This window comes from Scleropages formosus, chromosome 5 (assembly GCF_900964775.1).
Source record: "Scleropages formosus chromosome 5, fSclFor1.1, whole genome shotgun sequence".
Classification (NCBI taxonomy): Eukaryota; Metazoa; Chordata; class Actinopteri; order Osteoglossiformes; family Osteoglossidae; genus Scleropages; species Scleropages formosus.
Genome location: NC_041810.1, coordinates 2990775 through 3015390, shown reverse-complemented (window position 1 = coordinate 3015390; position 24616 = coordinate 2990775). Strand labels below are relative to the sequence as shown.

Below are 24616 nucleotides of genomic sequence, written 5' to 3'. Positions count from 1 at the left end.
AATATGCTGTCCTCTCACCATTAAAGAATAAAAATATTTCATATTTCATTTTAAGCGAAGTCAGTTTAAAGAATGCGATTAAGAATGTCAACTTATAAATGTGTAATTTTGTTAGCCTAAAAATGGAACACCTTACAGTCCATTTAATTTTTCTGCTAAAGTGTATCTGTGCACAGTACATTAATTTTGTGTCTCGGTGTTCAATAAAGCTGAAAGGTGCATATCAGAAAAATAAACCTCCAGCCTCAAATGTTTGCATTTATAATAAACGTTAAGTGCAAAGGCTTTGTTAAAGCTCTGCTTGTGAGCTGAAACTCATTATTATAAATTGAAGTGTCATAATTTAATATGGGTCGCGGTGGGTTGGACCGGGGTCCTGCTCTCTGGTGGGTCTGGGGTTCAAGTCCTGCTTGGGGTGCCTTGCGACGGACTGGCGTCCTGTCTTTGGTGTGTCCCCTCCCCTTCCGGCCTTACGCCCTGAGTTGCCGGGTTAGGCTCCGGCTCCCTACAACCCTGTATGGGACAAGCGGTTCAGAAAATGTGTGTGTGAGTGTGTCATAATTTACCGCTATTGAAAAGAGTTTAAATTTCATGTCCTCAACATCAGAACACTGCCTATTGCAACATGACATGTCAAAATCCAGTTTTATTCTCACGTCCCTCTATTCTTCCTCCCCTTTCTTCAGAATGCACTGATCCTTTTCATTTTGCCCCGCATTCCCACAATTACGACATGCTCCCTTCTCCCGAATCTGGCTCCTCACCCACGCTGTCATTAACATTTTTCCACCCAAACTCCAGAGGCAGTGCTGGGGGTTGCAGAGAAGGGTCTTGCACTGGTCAGCAGCAGAAGAGCTCAGTGTGGGCTCACACTGCACCTCTGTTCAACATCAGCCACAACTCTGATACACACTCTGCCTGTTTAAATGTATTTGTTTACTGGCACAGAGATGAGAAGGAATGAACCCACTTCTCACTCTTTCTAGAAGTGAACTGGAAGCCTCAGTGACAATATAAGTGTCGGTGACAAGGGCATGTGTTAGATCAGTGTATTCTGCATGTATCTGGATGTTTTCTCTCTGAACACTAAGATCAGGTAACCCACTGAACAGCTTGACATAGTTTTTCTTTACCAAGTAATCTATTATGCGTTTCAGTCGCATTTGTTCAACAGCAATAACATTTTTGAAAAGGACAGCAGATTTTATTGTGCTCGTTGATCCAAGATCTCAGATCATGCCTTTCATGTTGTACTGATACGCTCATTTCTTACAATTCGGCTGCAGCGGTAAGTTACAGTAGTCAGTTTGGGCAGATTTACAGTTAGTTCCCACAAGACGTTGCCAAAAGGACTTTTCCCCTGGGAAGATGAGTAAGTACTCTGGCGCAGCAGGGAAAAACAATGTCCGTGCCACATTCCCAACAGTCCCCAGGCCAAGGTGGTGTGGGAGACGAGTGGGAAGTTCATCCAGTGTCAGGACATTGCCTCTTTCCACCTGTCGCCTTGTCACAGAAAGCCTCTCTTTTCCCTTTCCTGGGTCTGACGGGGCATCGCTCCAGGGGAATGTGAGTCAGAAAGTCCCCATCCTGCTCGGCGTGCCGATACAGCGCTGGACTGCATAGGCAGCCTTCGACCACCAGGACACCATGTTCGCACTCTCCAACAGTTCAGAGCAGCACAGGACAAGTACAACTACTACACTTGGAAAAAATGCTGTTTTGCCAAACAATGAAGTTTTTGTGTGAAATAAGTGTATGTATTTTCACATTTTAATATTTTCCTGTTATATCAGGGCTGAGTGCACTTCTCTCAATTAGAAATATCAGTTATGTTAGCATAAAATATCATAATAGTTAATGCACGTGCCAGTCTATGTAACCTTTCTTCTAGATCCTGGTTACTATAAAACTAAGCTAAACATTCTTTTGGTTTGGTTTATTTTACTTGCTGCTTCCCACAGTGTCTTATCATTGTGTCTCCGGCTCCGGAGTGAGTAAATCAGTTTTGTTTGGGTTTGTTTTGATTAGTGTTTTTTTCTTCCTCTGTGAAAAACAGCAAAATTCTGAATGAATGCAAACCTGAACCTTGATTGCATCTCCGGGGCAAAGATAATTTAAGAGGCAGCTATGAAGAGGACAGCGCAAATCAATCCCCACCCATTCATCCTCGATCAGTTCTTTCCTTGTTTGTCACTTCCGTATGATTACACCATTTTTACCCTGTTCTCGTAGTTTACTGTCCAAACAATCATCCCAGTTATGACGATTGAAGGCCCTTCCAGAGCTGTAAATGTTCAGAGTCCACAAGGACAGAGCTGTTTTTCACCACTGAGGCTGAACCCGACGTCCCACAGAGCCCTGTCCCTTTGAAGGGCATGATTCCCTCTCACTGGAATAACAATGACTCTGTCTCTCCGGGTCGGGGGTCCGTGGGGGGCTCAATAGTAGGTCCATTCTCTCTGTGTCCAAACTTCTACTCTTCTCCTCCAGCCTGGTCTGCTGCCAAGGAGCAACAAATCATCCTATTTATGCCCCTCAATAAAAGTCACATTTAAAATACGTTTCTACCCAGTGACGTAGTGGGGATGAAAGGGGAGTGGGGCTTAGGGAAGGGGCTTTACTGGAAGAGTTGACACACTCTCAGCTCTAGTGGCCAGTCAAGGACTGGGTTTCTGTGTGCAAAATGTATTCTTTATTTGCGCTCATTTCCCACTGGAGTTGCTATAGATTCACTATTTTACCATGCTCCGTGGATTTTCACACTGTACTTAGTATCAGTGAACTCCTCAGCTGCCAGCACACCACCAATTCTTCTGCCCTGTACATTAAATGAGCTCACGGCGCCAGTCCTTTTTCAATTTGGTCCATTTATTGGGCCATAAACCATCTCCACACATAGTTCCATGAAACCCATAGCAACAATATGGACCTTTCACTCTAGAGCTTGGAGTTTTATTTTACAGCCCCCTGGGTGTGCTTAGATACAGGATCTCCATGGAGAGATGCTGGACAGGAGAAACATTTCAAGAGAGGTGATGTCACACATTCAGTCACATAAGCAGATGGTGCCATAGTGCTGCAGGTTACCGTGGTACCAAATAACTGGATGGACCTGCTTTTGTACCCACAAACATGGTGTTCTTGAATATGACTTACTCTAGCAAGAATAACAAACTATAATGAAGCTTTTTTCTAAGGCCTGTGGAAAAGTTGGGATACATGTTATTTCCAGTGGTGATGAATTATCTCACTATGTTGATTTCATTATAGGAGCTATACTCACGTTAAAGACTATAAATATCGGGTTGGTTCCCTTTGATATTTTCTTCTCCTCCAAGCCAGGTCCTATTCATCCCAGGAACATGACTGTCACTTATTAAAATTATAAGGTTTTAAAAAGCACGATAGAAATTTTACAGCTTAGAACTGTTTGTTCAATGTCACAGCAGCTGATGACATTTTCTACTTAATTCCAAGAGCAAAAGAAAACCTCTTTTCATGACCATTCATTGCTTTTGCTCACACCTCACACATTTCTGAGGGGGATATACACATGAATTTGAATGGAAAATTGATGGACCATTTTAAATTATACTTTATTACCGCATTCATGTGTCTGGCTAATATTCTGTAAACTGACACCCCAGTAACTCATCCGTAGGCGGACAATTAATGTTTTTTTTTTTTTTCAGACCACCTAACACACACACACTGGCTGAAGCTGCTTGTCCCATGCAGGGTTGCGGCGAGCCAGAGCTTAATCCGGCAACATTAAGGCTGGAGGGTGAGGGGACACACCCAGGATGGGACACCAGTCCATCACAAGGCATCACAAGGCACCCCAAGCGGGACTTGAACCCCAGACCCACCAGAGAGCAGGACTAGGCCAAATCCACTACACCACTGGGCCCCCCTTCTACCACCTAACACATGTACCCCATTCCATTTCTAAAAACTCCCAACACTTCAAAAATGCATACGTACAAGTGATATAAAAATCCAAGTGGAATAAACTGTACTATCCTGTTTCTTAAACTATTACCAAGAAATCATGTTGCAACCCATTTCCAGTGCATAGTGAGTCACTACCAGTCTGAGAGCTGCTGCTGACAGCTGTTGACAGAGGGACTTGTTCATGAACATCTGTCAAAATCAGTTCAATTTAGTGTCCTTCAAACAACATCACGGTTTAATTTTTACTCAGTTTCTTATTTCAGTATGAACAAAATTTGAATTGTGTCAATTTTGGATTCATCATTTATTATAAAGTTTATTTATTCTGTGGATGGCACAGACATATTTTGAGATTTTCCTTCAAGTGTGCACACTTTTGTAACCACCAATATTGTCTTGCTCACATTTCACAGCTGTGAAGCATCCTCACTGTAACTGGACGTATGTAACCATAAATGTTATACCAAGAGGAAAGAAGATTTTTGACTTTCACTGTCTAACTTTAACCACAAAATCAGGCAATTCACCTACGCTGACTCCACAGTGTTCGACAGCTTCCAAACTCTCTTGAACACACAATTTTTTTTTGCTTCCACAAACATAGATACAGCCATACCTCTAGATACGTCCACTTGGAGTGCAAGTATTTGACTTTTCAAAACATTTCATTTCATCTTCTTGCCTTCCTACATAAGGTCAACTTGTCTGGTGAGTGTGAATTCATTTGCATTGTTTTCATTGTTTTCTTTTGTCTTTACTTTTGTTTCTTTCATTCCAAGACATAAACATTGAGTGTCACATGTATGTTTTTTTTTAAGTATTTGTTAATTCTGTGGTATGTAATAGCTATGAAAGAGCCAAACCAGCACAGGCAGACAGCCATACACTGATATGGAGGTTACCAATAGAAGATTAGAGGATTCCAATGATGGGAACTGCTTTGTTAAGTTATGATAATTAGTATTAACTACTGAACTAAGTATGTACTTTAACAGAATTGGTTATTTTTTACTATCAATGGGTGTCAATGTTGGGGTTCAGAAACGCATAGAAATTGTTTCCATTGAAATTAATGTTAATCACATTTTCGACTTACCAGATAAGTTTTTTCAGGAACAAATGGTCCTTGCAAAGGGGCAGATTTATTTTTGTATATTTTTGACTGAAGAATCTTGTTCTTGGTGACTTGTTTAGCTCATCCAGTCTATAAATTTATACAGTTCTGTCCCCACAGAGGAAATTTAATTTGACAAGGATCTAGCCTTTGTGCCTGCCCTCAAATTTTATTGTGAAACACTCACCCTTTGAAGAACTACTCTAGTTGCTACCCAAGTTAAGTATTAAGCTATACTCTCTGGTTATGGCAGAGGAATAGATACGCATCATAACACATATCTGTATTTATTCTTCCGAGAAGCACCAAAACATTAAACGGAATTCCGTTTTTCTAAGATCAGAGACACTGAAGAAAACAGAAAACTGCCAAAGGATCTGTGTAGTTACAGCAGTAATCTCTTACTATGATGGCACTTTTTAGTTAATTGGGTGTGACTTAGACAACATTGGATAACTTGCGGAGATAGGAATATGAATTCCTTTGTACCAGGAATAAAGATTCTGGGTAAAGGCTTAGACATTCTGCATGTTTAGCATATCTGATTTAAAGCAAAGTTAAAAAATATGTTTTTGACCTTTAGGCATAATTAAGTATTGCTTTTGCCCCTTAAATGGTCATCTGGAATAAGAGGTAAATTAATAAAAATCAAAACAAATAAATATAGATTACTGTTATTTTATATGAAACGACATCTGTGAAAATATATTTAGGTTTATTATGCATTGATCCCATGAGGGCTGTCATCAGTGTCAAAGAGATGAGAAACCACATAGTCTTCATAATGACCATCAATGAGCTTGTTGGCATTGTTCTTGACAAACCAGCAGTCTACCTTTTGTTTCCCACTGTAGATCTTCCGGGTCTTCTTGACCACAGTAACCGTGCGATCCTTGATCTTCAGGCTGGGAGAGATACCAAAGGACTGGGAAAATGAAGGGATGTCTGGTACTCCATTTGATGGAAGACCAAGCAGTATACTGCTTCCATTCTGTGGTATTAGGCCCACTTCCTGGTACAGAAACTGACCTGAAGGAATAACAAAGTAAGAACAGAAAGTGAGATCTCATTCGCACCATGGAGAGCACGACAAAGAATCAGTCTCTGTCAGAAGTAGTCAGAGACAAGAGTTGTGCGATGGGTGCACAATAATTGACCAAAGTTTGAACTTATTATTGCTTAGTGAGCCTATGGTGTGGGTAAAGGTAATGGTAGATTAAGTTAAAATTGAGCTAAATGGCCTGTAAACTAATTTCAACTCATCAACTTTCTCTCATATCTCAACAGTTCAAGTAGAGCATCTCTGACAGCTCACTGTCTAGTTACAGTACCTAAACAACAGTGCAACCTCAGAACCCCATGCCCCAGTAAGAGCTTGTACCAAGCAGCCCGTGCGAATCCTTGGACAGGCCCTTGCTGTTGGAGATGTAGAAGCCTAAGTGGTTTCGTTGGTAAGGCTCTGGATTCTTGTACAGGTGGATCAGGATGACAAAGCTGATGGTCCCATGAAGAGTTACAGTAACAGAAGACCCTCCTACAATGGAGACTGCCAGCCCATCGCTCTCTACAGCAACCGTGGTGTGGCAAGGTAGCACCAGTCGGTCCCTGCCATCCAAAATGACTTTGCGTGGAGTGATCTCGATGTATCCCCGCTGGGGCCTGTCCACCACTATAGTGATGGTGCCGAAGAAGGTCCGCTGCCGCTTGTGACTGCCAGGTGGAGCTGGCGTTCCAATCAGCTTCCCGTTCACAGTGACCCCTAGAAGTAGCCAAATACACCCAGAGACATGTGACACAAGTGTACTTCTTCAAAGAAAAATGGACCATCTATCCATATTCAATTCAATTCAATCTGTCCATCCATTCATCTATTCAGCCATTCCTCAAAACCAATTGTTCAGTGTGCCGTACATGTATTTTCGTCAGTTCATTCCTTTTTATTATCCCCACTTTTCATAGCAAAGCAATCAAAATCTTTTAGTTGGGCACTGAGTTATGCATGTTTGCGTTAGAAATTATCAAAGACGTCCGCATTTTTAAGTTTTTTTAATTTGTTTTATAAAAATATGGTTCATAAAACAGATGTGCAGTCATAAATAGAGAAAGTGGCATCAGATTTCGTGTCGCAAGGAGAGGATTCCTACCTGAGTGTTTATGGTCAGACACGAGCCTCAGAACATCGCCCGGCTCTCCATTGATGTTGAAGCACACAGCCAGCTTGCTGAGCGGGAAATCCACCACAAAGTGGGGGTCTCCATCCGCTGGGAGGGAGGGCCATTTAACAGCATGGCAGGCATTTAGCATTGAAGGAGTGTTAACAAAAGCTTAGCAATGAGTGGTGTGGCATTAGAGAAGAGCAAAATGAGGTTAAACAATGTAAACGCACTCAATGCTAAAATGGAATATCCAGTGGAATATCCGCTTTGATACTGGAAAGAAGTATGTGACGTCATCTAGTACTGCTGGACACAATAAGAAATTTAACCTGAAGGTGGTAAGTTTGAAAACCTTGTCAGCATGCCTATCTTCGCTCATATAAGAAAAGCTTCCCAGGGTTGGACTGGTACAGACTATGCTCCCTTAGAACTGCTGTTTCCCTTTCAATACTAAAACAGAATCTCAAAACCCATATATTTCACACCCATATCTCTCCCGATCTCCTTACTTGCATCACACCACCTGTTATGATAACACCTGTAGTGTGTTTCCTGTCAATTCTGTATGGAAGTACTGGTGTAATGTGCGCAATGATATTGGACCAAAACGGTGGTATTGGACAGGTTCCTGATGCTTCAACAATCACTCATCTGCATCTAAAGCTCTTCATGTTGTTAAACTGTACTTTTGGTAACTCTGAATTGGATACCACTTTGGAGAAAAGCATCTGCTCCATGAATGAATAAAAATGTAAGAGTAAATGCATTTCTAGATACATTCAGTGTTGACTAATTTGCAGCTTTTGCAACTCAACCACATGCATGTGTGTCGGTGGAGAAGGAGGGACTCCCTTGTGTGGCAGAGTAACAGAATCCGGAGTGTGTATAAGCAGGAGAGGTTTAGAGTTACAATTGTGGAACGAGTGGCTGTGCAAGCTGGCAGTCCGGAAGGTTCTGGAAAGGTCTGGATTCCCACAATTACGTGTTGGATCCCAGAATCCTACTCTGTGACATCACATCTCCTTCCTACTGAGAGATACCATTGATGGCCTAAGGTGGAAGGTCAGACATGACCACCACACGACCCACAAGTTTGTCACACATCGTAAACGAAATGGGCGTTGTTTTTTGGGGGTCCAGAGATGGGCTTACAAAACGAAGATCTTTTGTTTGCTTCATTGCATCTTTCTGACATCTAGATACATGGGAACCCTACCATTAACCGCAGAGTTGCAACAGCACCGATCCAAGGGGCTATAATTAGAACAGACACCTAATAACAGGCAACTTGGTGTCCTTGGGGATCCTTTCATGTCAAAGTCTTATTGTTCCAAGAAAATGTAAGAAGAAAACCATGTTATCCTAAAGACAGCTTACACTCCCTGGAAATATGACATTACATAGCATTTGTGGAAGTCCGCAAGTTGCCAGGTTGCTTGCTGGTATTTCAATTAGAGTGTGCAGGCACTCATGAGCAAGGCCAGGACAGCAGCACTTTAGCCCTGTTTTTATAATTACGTCTCCGCAGCTTCTCCAAATTACAAGCTTCCCAGGTAGAGTTAGACAAGGATACAAATGGACTTTGTTTGAAGTCTGTCAAGGACTCAGACATGCAGGCTATACAGACGGGGAACACTGCAGCTGGACTCCCTGAGACACGCAGCCAAAAGTCATCCAACAGGAAGGAGCAAACTTAAAAAACATGGAAGTCACCTGATGTCCTGGAGATGGTGATCATTGACTTCTTCACATGGTCTCCTAAACAGAAGCAGTGGTGTCAAGAGCTTTATGATAAAAAACCATTTGGCAAGATTTACAAAACATCTTTGCAAAGTGACCATATTGTAACGACCCACGTTACTGCGTGTTTGGGCGCAAATATTTGCATCTTGTACACAATTGGATTATGGGTAAATTGTAAATTAGAGTGTACAACCACTGGGGGCACTTCTGGGGGAAATGATGGGGTGACCATGTTTGCTAGTGTGTTAGAAAGAGCTTAGGAGTACTAAGCAGAGTGGGAAGGTTGGCTGGAAGTGCAGGTTCTGAAGAAAAGGGGGTCTTTGGACTGAGAATGTTATTTCTGTCTGTGCTGGTGTTAAATAAAACATTTGATATGAACACTGTCTCTGCATTCTTCTTCACCCCATCTGAAGCCATACCCCTGTGTGCTACAGTATTTCTGCAATAGAAGAATCTTTTTCTCATGACTAGAACTTAGTATAGTGGTACTACACGTAACATATAGGTATCTAGTTTCGGTGTTCACAGCAGCATTACTGTTGTTTCTTTGGGTAAAGTATATCACTAGAATCTCTCCACTAAATTATCCGTATGTATAAATGTGTGAAAACATCATCAACAATAATAATGACATATTTTTGATATTAATTATTGTATGTTTTCCTGCTGCTATTCTCACTTCTATGCTCATATTACTTAGATATGCACTTCCACATCCCTGTAAATAATTGCACAATTTATAAAGTAGTAGTTACTGTATTTTCTTCACACTGTGTTACATTAATGTTCTGGAAAGGTGTCTGAATGAGCCTCCACGATGTCAGATTCCTTGCATGTGCAAATGTACTTGACCGTTAAAGTTTAAATTCATGTAATAATAATAATAATAATAATAATTACACCCTTACAGCTAAGACTTCATGACGATGTGGTGTTTTTATTAGCTAAATGAGGAACTCTCACCTGGCAGCTCATTGCTCCTGCGCAGACTCTGTGGTTTATTCCCAGCCATCTCCTCCAGAAGGCCATCCATGGTGTTGGCTGCATCATTTGACCTGGCCTTGTCCACATGGGCTTCAGGCACAGGCACAATCATGGAGGTCACTGGAGTGAGGAAGTTGAAGTCGAGCGAGAGGTTAGTGGCACGCTGTGTGAGCTTCTCCCTCTCCCAGCTGCTCCTGCTGCTCCGGCGTAACCTCAGACAGTCCTTGATGCTCAGCAAGCCCCAGAGTCGATTTGCGTATCCCTCAGCCGGAGGCACGACATCGGACACTTGCTGTCTCACCATCACATCTGACTCAAGTGTCACATTCCTGTCACCGCTGCTGGCCATCACTTGCACATGCAGAGACTCGGTGGACCGGTTGGACAGTTTTCCTGCGACCACAATCTCAGAGCCATTGAAGTAGTGGGCAAAACGGTGCTGAGTGACGTACTCCTCGGCGCCATCGCTGTACGTCATCCAGATGTCCGAAAGGAGCAGTGTGCTGATTTCATCATAAATGCTGCAGGGGGACAATAAAGTGTGGTGAATATGGGCATGCTTTGGCATGAACAGGTAAAGTCAATTTGACGTGTATCAGACTGCCGTTTAATGACATGTTCAGTAACCTCCAGGATTATTGGCCCCACCTGATGACAAGGGTCAGACGCAACCACAGAATTTAAATAGACTGTCGGAGGACAGGAGGTGTTGCCCTACGACAGCGTAATTCAGTGTAATTTATTAGCACAATTAATAATGCACTAACAAAGCTACATCACTTGGCAATTTTACACACACACACACACATACACATGTCTACAACCACTTGTCCCAAGTGGGGTCGAGGCAAACTGGAGCCTAATCCAGCAACACAGGGCGCAAGGACGGAGGGGGAGGGGACACACCCCGGACAGGACACTAGTCCACCATAAGGCACCTCGAGCAGAACTCAAACCCTGGACCCGCCTCTTGGCAATTACTATTTTAAAATATACATTGTTTCGAAATGGGAATTATTTATTTCTTAGTTCTGTTGATTCCAATACTGTCTCATTCTAGGCTGTCGTGTGCCAGATATATTGTTAGCACTCTTTTCGTTTGTGTAACCTGTCCCTGTAATTCATTTCAACACAGGTGTTGAATAAATAAAGACGAATAAAAAAGAATAATAATTTAACTGGTGTATGTCTTGTATAGACAAGACAGGGTTCACAACAGCAGAGCACAAAAATGAGAGAGTGATATGCAGTTGAGCAATTATGTCTCAGATGAGAATGTTGAGATCTTGGTAGCTGGTATACAGCATGTACCAACAGCAACCGAAAAATTTCACTTGCTTACAGCATCTGCCATTGGTTTCAGAAAACATCTACGGCCCCTTATTTGGAAGAACAACCACTGTCTTGTACCACAGTGTCCGGTGGAGAATATTCCATGTTAACACCGGTGGATATTTTTGTTTTCGAGACCGTGCACATACCCTTTGAGCATAATGCCCACGTCGGCTTCACCGGGGATGTGCCACGTCATGCCACAGTTGTCCAGTGCGAGACGTTCCAGCAGGCGGCGGTCCTCATCCTCACCCAGTCCAATGGTGAAGATGCAGAACTGCTTGCGAGCTTGTGCGGTGGCGTTGCTGAGGATGCTGGGAATCTGAGGCTCCGCTGCGGTGGGACGGCCGTTGGTCAGGAAGATCATGAACGAGACGCTGCCATGGTGTGTGCCCCCTTCAGGCAGGTGGCTGCTGAGCAGTGAGGAGCCAGTTTGGATGGCTAAACCTATGTCTCTGCCTAGAGACACAAAGAGAAAAATAACAAATATTTTATTTACTTTTGTAAATGTGTATAAATATTCTTTTAAGGTGACATATGTGTGTACATATGTCCATATGTGTGCATATTTATATAAACGCAGAGCACTTTTGTCATGGCTGGTTCCGGAAGGAAGTGGCGGACCTAAGTGCGGAGCGGAATAGGGGCTTTATTCAGGGAAATCTGGGAAACAAGGTCAAAGGTCAGGCAAGAGGTCTCCAAGATGCAAACGTCATTTAAGGGATAATCCAAAGGACAAGGTCGATTTTCAGGCAAAAGGTTGATAATCATAAGGAGCTACTGCGACTAAGGAGGAGGGAGACGGGACTAGGAAGGGACGGCAGGATCGGGAAGAAGTGAAGGCAATACTGGTAGGTCGCAGGCCGCAAGGTTGAACAAGGTTCTGCATCATCTCCTGGTCTGACGCTGTCTGAAATGCGATGGTCTCTGTCGCGCCCCAGGTGTTCTGCGTTGCCTGGACGGCATGGGCGAGGGAACTTTATTTTTAACAGCCTCAATTCTTCGTGGCATGGATTCCACGAAATGTCAAGATTGGCATCTCGATGTACAATTCACAGAAAAGTCTATCAGCAACAGATGAAGAGCTTTACATACAGATATGTGACTGCTACTGGCAAGCTCCGAGACACATCAGTATCTGCAACGGACTGACAGTTAAACGCTCACCCTTAGAGGGACTGATCATATAGATGAACTTCTTGGCATCACGGATGTTGTTTGGTGTGACCGGTACCAGCCGGTTCGGCTGCCAGACCTTGATCCGGTTGGAGAAGCTCACAAAGTTGAAGTGGTCACCAGGGTGAAGGTCATTCAAGATGGTGAGGAGGCCTTCCTTGGTCTATGAGTAAAGCAAAGGCAACCACTTGTTTACAGTTTATTTATTGCATCTTCCGCCATATGTGTTATTGTGCAGTGACCCTACCGCTATGATGTTGTTCTGTCTGCCCAGGGTGTCTAGAGGAACATCTGCCACATCACATTCCTCATATGATCAAACATACTCGGCAATTCAAGTTATCTCTCTCCCTCTTAATTCTATTATTTTAAGGGGATAATAGTAATGTTTTAATATAAAATAAAATGTTTTATGTTAATAAACTAACATTTTAATAACATTTTGCATGTTTAGTTGTAGACTTACATTTACATTTATTCATTTAGCAGTCACTTTTCTCCAAAGCAACGTACATCTCAGAGAAATACAATATGTGCATTACATTAGGAGAAAGAGAGACATAGTTGCAGATGTGTGATACTTAAGTAAAAAGTAAAGTGTTTGTTTCTTTCCACTTTATGAACCGATGTTCATCGCACGAGTATGTACATAAAACTGAGAATAGACGAATCCTGATCACCTTTACTAGAAATTTCTGTTTTTTTAAGGTACACAAGTATTTACATACAATACAGGAGTAGCGGCTGTGTAAAGGCTTATTTGGGCATGATCATAAACTCATGGCGGATGAACATTTACATCATACATGAGCTTGAGAGATCAAGGGCGAAGCGAGTGCGGAAAAGGTGAGTTTTCAGACCCTTCTTGAATGTAGACAGAGTTTCAGCAGTTCTGAGTGAGAGGGGAAGGTCATTCCACCACAGCAGAGCCAGAACTGAAAACTGCCGCACTTTACTTTTCGTGTGTGGGACCACCAAGCAAGCAGAAGCAAATGAGCGAAGCGGCGTGGTTGGGGTGTAGTGGATGATCAAGTCTTGTAAATAGCTGGGAGCAGTTCTATTGATGCATTTGTAGGCAATAAATTTGATTTGTTTTAAATTTGATTTTGTTTTACAGAACTTAGTGCAAGGACTTACATATCCAAAAAATTCTATTATATATTGAGGCTTGTATGCTTGAAAATTACCGTAAATATTCAAATGAAGTGGTTTTATAATAATTTGGGGGAGGGTGTGGTGGCGCAGTAGGTTGGACCAGGTCCTGCTCTCTGATGGGTCTGGGGTTCGAGTCCCGCTTGGGGTGCCTTGCAACAGACTGGTGTCCTGTCCTGGGTGTGTCCCCTCCCCCTCCAGCCTCACGCCTTGTGTTGCCGGGTTAGGCTCCGGCTCCCCGCGACCCCGTATGGGACAAGCGGTTCAGGCAATGTGTGTGTGTGTGTGTGTGTGTGTGTCTGTGTGTATAATAATTTGTGTTTCTTGGCTGATTAGTCAACCACTTTTTCATTGTTTTAATTTCTGTAAACTATATTAAAAATGTTACTGAGATGCAGTGACTGTCCAGTCAGTTCAATATCCAAGGTCCAGTCATGTGCAGATGAACTGTTAATTATAAGGTGCTGAATATCACATCGATGTGTCTGCGATCTAGTGCTATATCCAGTGAAACTGGCCTACCTGCTTAATTTGGTTCCCGACCATGGATATACTGGTGTCAATGACAAACACAATATTCCTTGGCACCACAGGCAAGCCCTTCGGGGCAAAATAATGCACAAAGTGTCCACTGGAAACCTGGAAAAAAGTGAGTCCTGGATTACAGTCCTGCATTATAGCCCCATATAAAAGCCATGGATTACAGTCCTGGGTGAAAATTTTGGTTTACAGTTCTGAATAACAGTACTGGATTACAGTTCTGGGTTATTGCCTTAAATAACAGTCCAGAATGACCATTCTGAATTACAGCATGGGACAGGTGCATTTCACACATTTTGTGAAATGTTCAGATTGGCCAATGTCTTAAAGCTCAAATTTTTTTCTAATTTTTGCTAAACAAAATTATTAGAAAATGGTTGAGATTTGTTTAATTTCTTAATAACAATTGCACACAGCAATATATTCTTTCTTATTATTTGTGAATTTTTACAGTTTTTAACCTTTACTCCTCCGTTGCACCACACCACCTAGAGGCTGCAAAATTTAAATGAAAATAATTCAGGACAGTAAAAACAAGGTTAATTAAGTAATAAATGGAACTTCAGATAGAGCCATAAAAGTATACATGGTACAAAAGACTTTTTGCTGTATGCCTGACATCTTCACCTGACATATCACTTTCAGTTCCAGAAATGTGGGATTGTGGAACTGATGCTTTTGAAGGTGGAGACATTCAAAAATAGCTAAAGTTACCTAAGATGAATGAACTTCAGCTAAAACCAATCACGACTGTAGCCACATTTGTTCATTGGAGCTCCAGTGAATGTACCTGAACCTCCCCAACTGCCAGCTCTCTTTCCACATCATAGCGGATGATAAAATCTCCTAAAACACCATTTCTGGCAATATTAGCCTGCTGGACGATGTTGGGGGTGAAAGTGATCTTGCAGCTGTTCTTGTCCTGTTTGATCACTGTGGAGACGGGCAACATGGCCTTACCTAGGAGAAAGGGAACAAAGTGTTCAAAAAGCAGCTGAGCATTTCCAGAACGTTAAAACTGTGGGACAGTAAATCGCGGGCGACTATAAAGGTGACCAAACCCATTCCTCACATAACAGGGTTGATTCCTTCTAAGAAATCACCCCATTATGCCAATGTGAGAGGCTCAAACTACCATTATTGCTTACTGAAACATTTGATAGATGAAAAATACATAACAAATTTCATCAATGATAACACCAAGAATATTTTTAACAAAATTATTATTTCTAGTTAGTCTTTCAATGTCATATTTTCATTCATCAATTTGGTATCATTAACGACTTGTCCAGTGGAGGCTGACGGAGGTCCAGAGTCTATCCTGGAAGCAGAGGATGTAAATTAGGGTATACCCTAAATGGAGACATTGTGATAATTTCACTCACTGTTTATAATATAAAGAAATAAAGTTCACAAGATCACTACCTGTTGCGGCAGTAAAATGAGTGCATAACCAGGCAAAAATGCTTTTACACTGAATAATAATTGTTTTGAAAATGGTACATACTTTCATAAGCCCTTGTAGCAGTTTTGTATTGTACAGAATCCTGTTATATGAGGGTTCAGCGTATCTGAATTTAAACACACGGTGGCACAGCAAGTAGTGCTGCTGTCTTGCAGCCCCTGGGTGGTGTGAGTGGATGTGGGTTCAATCCCCGCTCAGTCTGTGTGGAGTTTGCATGTTCTCCCCTTATCTGCATAGGATTCTTGCAGGTGCTCTGGTTTCCTCCCACAGTCCAAAGACATGCTGTTCAGGTTCACCCATTGTGTGAGTGCCAGAGAGAGTGTGTTCCACTGATGTATGGATGAGCGACCCATTGTAAGTAGTGTATCTAGCAGTGTAAGTTACTGCGGTGAATAAGGTGTGTGGGTTCATAACACTACATAGAATTCATTGGAAGTTGCTTTGGAGAAAAACAAGCTAAATATGTAAATACCCTCTTTCACAAACTGTTCTGCACTATTCCTAATTCCCCTCTACAAACACACTGAGATCTGTGCCCACAGTCTCCCTACCCTGGCCTTTGGCCTTGCTGGTGCTGGTGATGGCCCTCCCGTTGCGCAGAGGCAGCACTTCCAGCTCTGTGATGGGCGAGTGCTCCACGATGGTGACCTCGAGGGTGAGCCGGCTGACCAGCTGCAGGGGCCGCAGGCTAGTCACGTGCTCGTACCTGCCCAGACGCCGCTGGAGGAGCTGCTCGTAGCTCAGTACGAACACAGCACGCTCCTTCGCTGGGATGCTGGTGACGACACGAAACACCTCCTCCTCCGATCCTCTGCAGACCAGGCCAAGGACGGGTCAAAGACAGGACAAAGTCCAACAAAGGCAGGCCAGCGGCTTCTCATAACCTCAATCGCCTCTCCTTAGATAAGCCCTTCAACTCCCGAGAGGACGCTGCCGTGCGAATAACCGTGCAACACTTACTTAAATTATTGTTCTTCATGTGGGAGACACTTTGCTCAAGGATACGTCTCTAGTGTGTCTCTAATATTCTGATTCAATACAGTATTGTAGAATACAGAGTGCCTTTATTGAGAATAAACAGACATACAGTCATCCCAGAGATATGTACAACTGGGTCAAATAATAATTTCAGCTTACATGGAACTTCATTTTATGGCCATTTCTTTGCAGTTATGAGGCCCAAATTTTGCATTTTGCGCCTCCTGACAGTGGAGCGGCTTATGATATTTATATTTACATTTATGGGTCAGTCTCATGAACTTTAAACCAAACAAGATGAGAAAACTGCCTGTTACGTAATGACAAGTCCTTTGCACTTTTCGTCATAATGGAGGCAGCTATGAATATTTAGCAAAAATGTTGCTAACACTTTCTTAGGTCCTTTAATGTATTTCAAATTTAAAATTTAAATAAAGTATTTAAAATTTTATTTTAGCATCCTGCTACACTAACAAGAACTCATGATGCTGTAGGGGTTGCAGGGAAAACAGTGACTTTTTGTTATAATCAGCTCATCTCATTTTCATCTTTCATCTTTTCTTCTCAATGAGGCATCATGGAAGAATGAAACCTGACCTCAACCCCATCGAACATTTATGGGGACCGAGAAAACCAAGCATTCAGTAACATCACAAGATGCTCTTTGGAAAGTTCTCAAATCTTGCAGAAAAAATAGATCATGAGGTTTTGGACTAACTTGTGGAGTCCATGCCTGCTCAAGTGCTCACTGTCGTTAAAGCAAAAGGGGAACATAGCAAATACTAAGACAATCTGAAATGCATGCAAATATTTTCAAAGATTCCACTTTTCACTCAAATTGTTATACCGCAAAATAGAAGCATCTTCACTAGTGGTCTCAGACTTTTAGACCCCACTGTATGTATCTATTTTTTGTTTGTAAGTGTTTTCTAAGTATGTAGTAGGTAATAAATAGCCTAACAAATAAAGACAGACAGACACAGCATTATGAGTTATTCGTGGAGGGAAACGGCCTTGTTACATTGCAGTATGACAACTAATGTTAACTGTGTCCATTCTAATGCGTGTCACCCATTATAGAAAAAAGTATAGAATTTCAATTTATTGGTATAGAAATTTTTCCCACTGAAATCAATAATTGTGGGAACTTACAAGAATTCACCCTGCAAGGGCTTTTTCAGGAACACATTACCCACGTAAGGTAAGAGGACAGTGTATTAGGGTTGTACTACACTGAAAATGATTCCTTGCCCTACAGGGTGGTCAAAGAGTGAACTTCAGCAAAAGAGCAAGAGGAGAAACATGAAGTAAACAAACAAAATCCTGAGGGCTGCGGGTGAGGCCCACCCAGAGGACATTAATATTAGGAATCATAACGCTTTCAAAGTTTCCAGAAGAGGAAGCCTCAGACCCAAACAGTAAACATTTTAAAATAGTATGCTCTACTGGCCATGTTTCAACAGTAATGACAGTCACCATTATCTCATGCCTCATGATTTTTGTCCATTTACTTCATTTCATTTCACATCTTTATTTGCATATTCAGGAACACAACGGATTAAGTAATAAATGGGATTAATAAGTCTATATATCTGTCTATCTATCTATCTATCTGATGATGCTCATACCTCTGTCCACCTTGTCCAACTTTTTGCTTATGAGGTTCTTGCTCCTTGGCTTTCTTGGTGGTCTTTAGTTTAGGTCTGATCTCACCAGAGTAGACCTGCCCTCCAACAATCCTGCAACACACATATATATACAGACACATAAAGCTGTTTTCTCCAGATGTGTGACTGTGCCACACAGCAAGCATCCAGGACTAACTGATGAAAGCACAAGGGTTTGAAAACACAACAACCAGAACTGCAAAACCTCCATTTGTGTTGCAAATTCAGAATGTTTACTCAAATTCAGGGGGCATGGGGGTGCATCGGGCTTGACCGGGTCCTGCTCTCCGGTGGGTCTGGGGTTCGAGTCCCGCTTGGGATGCCTTGTGACGGACTGGTGTCCCGTCCTGGGTTTGTCCCCTCCTCCTCCAGCCTTACGCCCTGTGTTGCCGGGTTAGGCTCCAGCTCGCTGCGGCTTCAGCCAGTGTGTGTGTGTGTACTCAAGTTCATTACTTATTCATTCATGCATTGTCAGTAAGGACTTGTCTGGAATAGGGTTACAGTTATTCCGAGCCTATCCCACAGCTCAGGGAATGAAGCAGGATACACTCTGGATGGGATGCCAGTTCATCACTGGGCATACACACGCACTCATTCACTCACACATGTACGAACTACAAGCAATTTAGAATCACCAGTTCACCAGAAACATGTTTCTTTGTTGTGTGGGAAGAAACCAGAGCATTCAAAGAAAACCCACACAAATACAGGAATCCTGAAGTTTGAAATGTTGACAAGAATCATTGAATGATATCTCTGAATATAATACTAGGATTAAATTGAAATAAAAGAAATCTCAAGCCTTAAACTGGTTATTGGTCTTACAGCTGTACTCAAAAGTGCAGTTTCATTGCCAAAGAAAAATCTGGCTGGCTGTCATTTTTCACTCAGGGGTATAAGTCAAAGAGGGCATGCTGCAGCTGATCAATAGATATTTCTGGCCTGCAAACAGAAGTTGATTAAGGGAGCTGTATTTCAACAGACCCATCCATCCATCCATGATGGTTTAAAGGTAGCAGGTCTACCTAAATGGACTCACATGGTGAAGTTGGACACGTAGGCACCTGCAGGGAGAAGCATCTGGAAGACTCCCTCTGAGGCCATGGAGTGTCTGTTCAGCATGGAGCAGGAGACGGTGGTGATGGCGTAGCGTGACACGATGGAGGTTTTTATGGAGAGCTCCTGGATGTGGGGCTTTATTTCCTGAAGACAAAAGAACACACTTCAGTGTATCAATAAATCACTTTTTTAATGTGGGGAAAATGTTTTAAAAACGCACACATTAAACAAGGCAGTAGAGTTAGGCAGTGGAAGATGATCACAGGCGACTCTCATGTTTATGCAATAAAAAGTCTTTCTGAACATCCTGCAAAGTTGTTCAACATGTGAGATCAGTAACAGGGGAGTTGTCTTCTTTTCAAAACGACATGTCTTCTAAATAAAAATGTTTATACTTTACCCCAGTCCGCTACACAGAAACAAATAAAAAAAATTAAAATGAAATTTCTTTAAAAAAATTCACACTTTTATTAGTAATTACAGAATCATAAACCGGTCAAGATTTAAAGCCATTACTGCAGCAAAAGGTGACTACACTAAGAGTTAATTTCTGGTGTTTGAACACATATGCAAACAGTATATTTCAGGTTTTTATATATATTGAATAAAATATTCATTTAAATAGATATTTAGAAAATACATATTTTAACATTTCACATACACGTATTTAATTATGTTTTTTTTTAAGGGTATGAATACTTTTTTGAATCCTTTTGCAAGGCGCTATACAGTATATATTTATATTTTTATATTTTTATCTGGCGTCAAATAATAAATTCACACACACACACAGGAAGAGAGAGAAGCAGGGAGGCTATGAGCATATTTATACGTTTATGATTATTGTTACTACTGAATGTTGGTTTATAGGCTACATTACGGTTTTAAGACTATTTTAAATTTTAAAAAATGATAATAAAAACAGAGTTAATAATTGTATTTAAATTAAAAATGGACTTACCTTCCTGACCGAGGTTTTCACCTGTCTGGGTGTTCTGTGCGGATCCTGTGCGTTAGGAAAAAAACAGCTACGGTGAAAACTGTCCCCATCTTCCCAACGTCCAGTACCTGGCTGTATGATTTCTATCATCATCATGATCTCCCCAGAATCCATCATCTCCATCATCCCAAGATAGACTCCACGCTTTCACTGGTGAACAAAGGCTTTGTTTGGCAAAGGGTACGGCTGTGTGATAACTCACCGAGCCCAGCGGGCGCAGCACGGAGGACTCGGAGATGCGCAGGTCGCCGGCAGCATCCCGACCCTCCGGCCGCCCGCAAAAAGAGGAGCTGAGACACAGCAGCAGGATGGTCGCCCCCGAAGGTCTCATGTCCCCCCCCCGGCTCTGCGAACTAAAGGCGGAGATGCAGTGAGTGAAGGAGAAGTAGCGGGAGAAGTTGGAGCGACGCGCTCTAAGCTCTTGTGGCCGGAGCCGCAGTGACGCGCCGTCATCGGGGAGGAGGGCAGCGCTGCTGGGCGCGAAACACGTGCGTAACAATCCCACCCCCTGCCGTGGTGCCCAAGTTGATCGAGCAGGTACAGTACTTGCCCCGAGCTGATACCGCAAAACTTACCCGACTCCTGGGGTAAATCACTGTACCTACCTTAACGCTTAAAGTTTATGTGACTTAAAAGCAAGAGATAAATAAATAAATGTCAGTGAGCCTCTTCTCATACAAAGCCGTGCGCAATGTTGTATAATAAAGTCATCATTCAAAGACTAAATTATAGAGTAATAGCGACATTCTTTCCTGATAGCTGGTAGCAGAGTGGTTCGAGCTGCTGTCTTTGGACACCCCGGTTGTAGGTTCGACTCTCTTCTCCAACTACATTTGAGCAAGCTACTTACCCTAAAAATTGACCTACTCAAGTTACCCATCCGTTAACGCTGTAAGTCGCATTAGAGAATAACGTGAGATAAAAAAATACAACACGCATTTTGGTGCAATAACGAATAACTCCCTTAGCTTAGTCCACTTCCCGAAGTGTGGACTGTGGACAGTCAGTACCACCTTGGCTAAGTGAATTTTCACTGATTCTGATCTCCCATTTGATCAGAAAATAATAATAACTGTATTATATACACGCATTGTCTGAACCACTTGTCCCATGCGGGGTCGCGGGGAGCTGGAGCCTAACCCGGCAACACAGGGCGAAGGGCTGGAGGGGGAGGGGACACCAGTCCGTCGCAAGGCACCCCAAGCGGGACTCGAACCCCAGACCCCCCGGAGAGCAGGACCCGGTCCCCCCCCCCCCCCCACTGTATTCTTATTCTTATTATTGTTATTATTATTGTTGTTGTTATAACAGCAGCACTAATTTTATAAGACTGCAAAGGGAATTTTTGTCTTTTTATTGATGCAGAGGAAATGATTAATCATTTTACTAGAATCATGGTTATTATAATAGCCAATAGTCTGGTTGTAACACCTGAGAGAAAAATTTCCTACAAAGAGAGCTCAAAATGCAGCTGGAACGCTTTCTTACAAAGTCAAAAAAAAATTGTATCATCTCAGTGACATGTTTCAGTTTTGTGCGTTCAAAAACTCTCATGCCATCTAGCAAAATTTATGAGTACTGCAGCTGGTTTCAGTAGAGTTCTTGAGAGTAAAGGGCCATTTGGGCTTTTCAGGATACTTCACTCTATTTATAATCATAACTGCACATGAACAGATATCCTGTAACACACATCCATTTTGATTATACATTTACTCCTTTCACTGACACTTTTCTCCAAAGCAACAGTGTTGAGGTTACAATTATTTACCCATTTATACAGCTGGGTAACTTTACTAGAGCAACATAGGGTAAACACCTTGCACAAGTGTACTACCAGCAGAGGTGAGGCTCAAACCTGCAGCCTTTGGGTTCAAAGGGAGTAACTCCAACCACTATGCTACCAGCTGCTCCTCTATATAAGGCACCTCTGTTTTAATTATTCAGGCATTCTTCAATTCTTCATAAACTCATGGAAATGTAATGTGCTCTCTACCACAGCCTAAACAGTTTAATACAATACCGTAAAGTATACCTGAATTAGCATAACCTTTTCAATGTATCAATTAAAAAAGCAAATAAGAATGATGGAATGAAGACGGGGACAGATGAAGAGCCTCAGGCACACATATGGTTAATGAAGCACTGCGTGTACCGCTAATACCACCATTTTTTGCTTGCATCCTCAAAAAACTGCCCATAGACTTAAGGATCAAATAGAAAGTACAAGGATACATTGTAACAGGTAGGAGGGCAAGGTAGACGTGGGTCATAAAGACATGGATTTTTGAGACTTATTCAAAATAGATGATCATTTCACTACATTGGAGCCAAAACTGAGAACTTACAGGCTTTTGATTTTGGATCAGCTGTGAGTGAGAGATAGTGGAGTGCAGTGATCTTGCTGGAGTGTAAGGAGTGATCAGGTCTTGGAGGTACTGGGGTGCATATCCTTGGACAATGTGTTTGCAGAATTGGGTTAAATTTCCTGGGAGAAGCAGAGCCTTGAGTCAGTTGTTACTGTCAGGTTCTTGACTGATGATATGGATGAGAAGAGCTAATTATCCAGTTTGATAGACAATTTGTGACAAGTGGACGGACCTGCTGGGAGATTGAGAATCTTAGCTTTAGAAAGACAGATTTGTAGATGGGGTCAGTTACCCGGGCATAGATGTCAGATAAGCAGGCTGTGATGTGAGAATAAGGGTAAGAGTATAATCAGTGTAGGAGTGATAGGGAAACCTGCAAGAGGCAAAAACAGGGAAGGGGATAGGGAAGAGATGTTGACAGAGAAGAGTAAGGGGCCAAGTACTGAGCCCTGCAGAACACCAGTAGAAAGACTGAGGATATGACATGAAGCCACACCAAACCAACTGTTAAAATTTACCTGATGGTTAAGAAGGAAACCATTTCAGTGATATGCCTTTGATTCTCTGCTCTCGGAAACACACACACACTTTCAGAACCACTTGTCCTATACGGGGTCACGGAGCCTAACTCGGCAACTCAGGGCGTAAGGCTGGAGGGGGAGGGGACACACCCAGGACGGGACACCAGTCCATCGCAAGGCACCCCAAGCAGGACTCGAACCCCAGACCCACCGGAGAGCAGGACTGTGGTCCAACCCACTGCGCCACCGCACCCCCACCACTCTCGGAAACAGATAAGTAAAATCTTGTGGTTTACGGATGCTGCAGAGAAGTCAAGTGGAATGAGGATCGAGGAAAGGAAGGCTTCTCACGCCAACTGAACACTGCAAAGAGGGGTAGTAATAGTAGAATGATTGATCATGATCATCAAGGATCTGGGTAATGAATAAAGATAACTATTTGCAATTTGCACATTGAAGGGTTATGGAGAAGAAAATGTAATTTTGGATTGAATTTGGGTCCAGAGAAGCTTTGAGATATGGGCAGTTTTAAATGTAGACTGGATGCAATCTGATGTGTGATCTTCTGTGTATGTCCTTGTTCCCATGGCATTCTTGATTAATGAGTCTTCATTAAATAGTCAATTAAATGTTTTTTGTAATTAATTAATTCATCTTTCCATTTTCAGGAACCAGTAATCCGGTTACGACTGCAAAGATTTGGAAGCTGTGGCAGTGAGAAGCCCCTCTGTCATAGGTCACTAAGACAAACGATACAGTGACCATACAATCGTGCATTTGCAGCCCATAATGTAGTGGCACCAATTTACCTGAAGTCTGGCGTGTGAGAGGTAACCAGGGTAACTGGAGAAACATCAAGAGACCATGCAAAATGCATTTAGAACAAGTGAGGCTTCTTCTAAACCAGGACTAGAGAGCTTGGTAAGCACTATGCATGTATTAATTAAACATTTATGGAAAAAAAAACAATCTATGAAAATCTCGGGGTAGCAGGTAGCATAGAAGTCAGCGCCACCATGGACCAACCTTTGGACTTGAAAGTCTCAGGTTCAAATCCCCTCTCCTGCTTTAGTACTGTTGATTGAGGTACTCACCCTGACTTGAGAGAGTAAAAATTACCCAAATGGGTAAATCAGTGCAATCTGCTTTGGAGAAAAGTATCAGCTAAAAAAAATAAATAACAAATAATCCTCATATTTGTTCTGAATGCAAAAACCTGTCTCCATGTTTCTTCTGAGAGAGTGGCCCCTACTTTCAGAGACAGGCCAGGCTGAAGTTTTGTTTACCCAAAGTCTCATCGGCACAAATGTAGATCATGTGCAGGTCAAACTGCAAAGGTTTTTTCGACATCTTTGGCTATGGTAAACATGAATATTGACTTATGCCAAAAGTCCCCTTTGCCCGTGCTC

The 24616-nt window shown here is 42.3% G+C and overlaps 1 protein-coding gene across 1 annotated transcript; it reads right to left on the bottom strand.

The window, feature by feature from the left end:
* Window positions 1-3844: 3844 nt before the first annotated feature.
* itih5 (inter-alpha-trypsin inhibitor heavy chain 5) lies at window positions 3845-20766 on the bottom strand. The gene is made up of 14 exons (XM_018739562.2): window positions 20523-20766; window positions 20282-20326; window positions 19301-19464; window positions 18223-18333; window positions 16168-16427; window positions 14942-15111; window positions 14134-14250; window positions 12451-12622; window positions 11433-11742; window positions 9931-10472; window positions 8938-8982; window positions 7213-7329; window positions 6450-6827; window positions 3845-6097 (listed from the first exon to the last, which is right to left on the bottom strand). Exons 1-14 carry the CDS (start codon window positions 20649-20651, stop codon window positions 5787-5789), a joined length of 2871 nt encoding a protein of 956 aa, XP_018595078.2. The 5' UTR covers window positions 20652-20766; the 3' UTR covers window positions 3845-5786.
* Between the last annotated feature and the right edge of the window lie 3850 nt (window positions 20767-24616).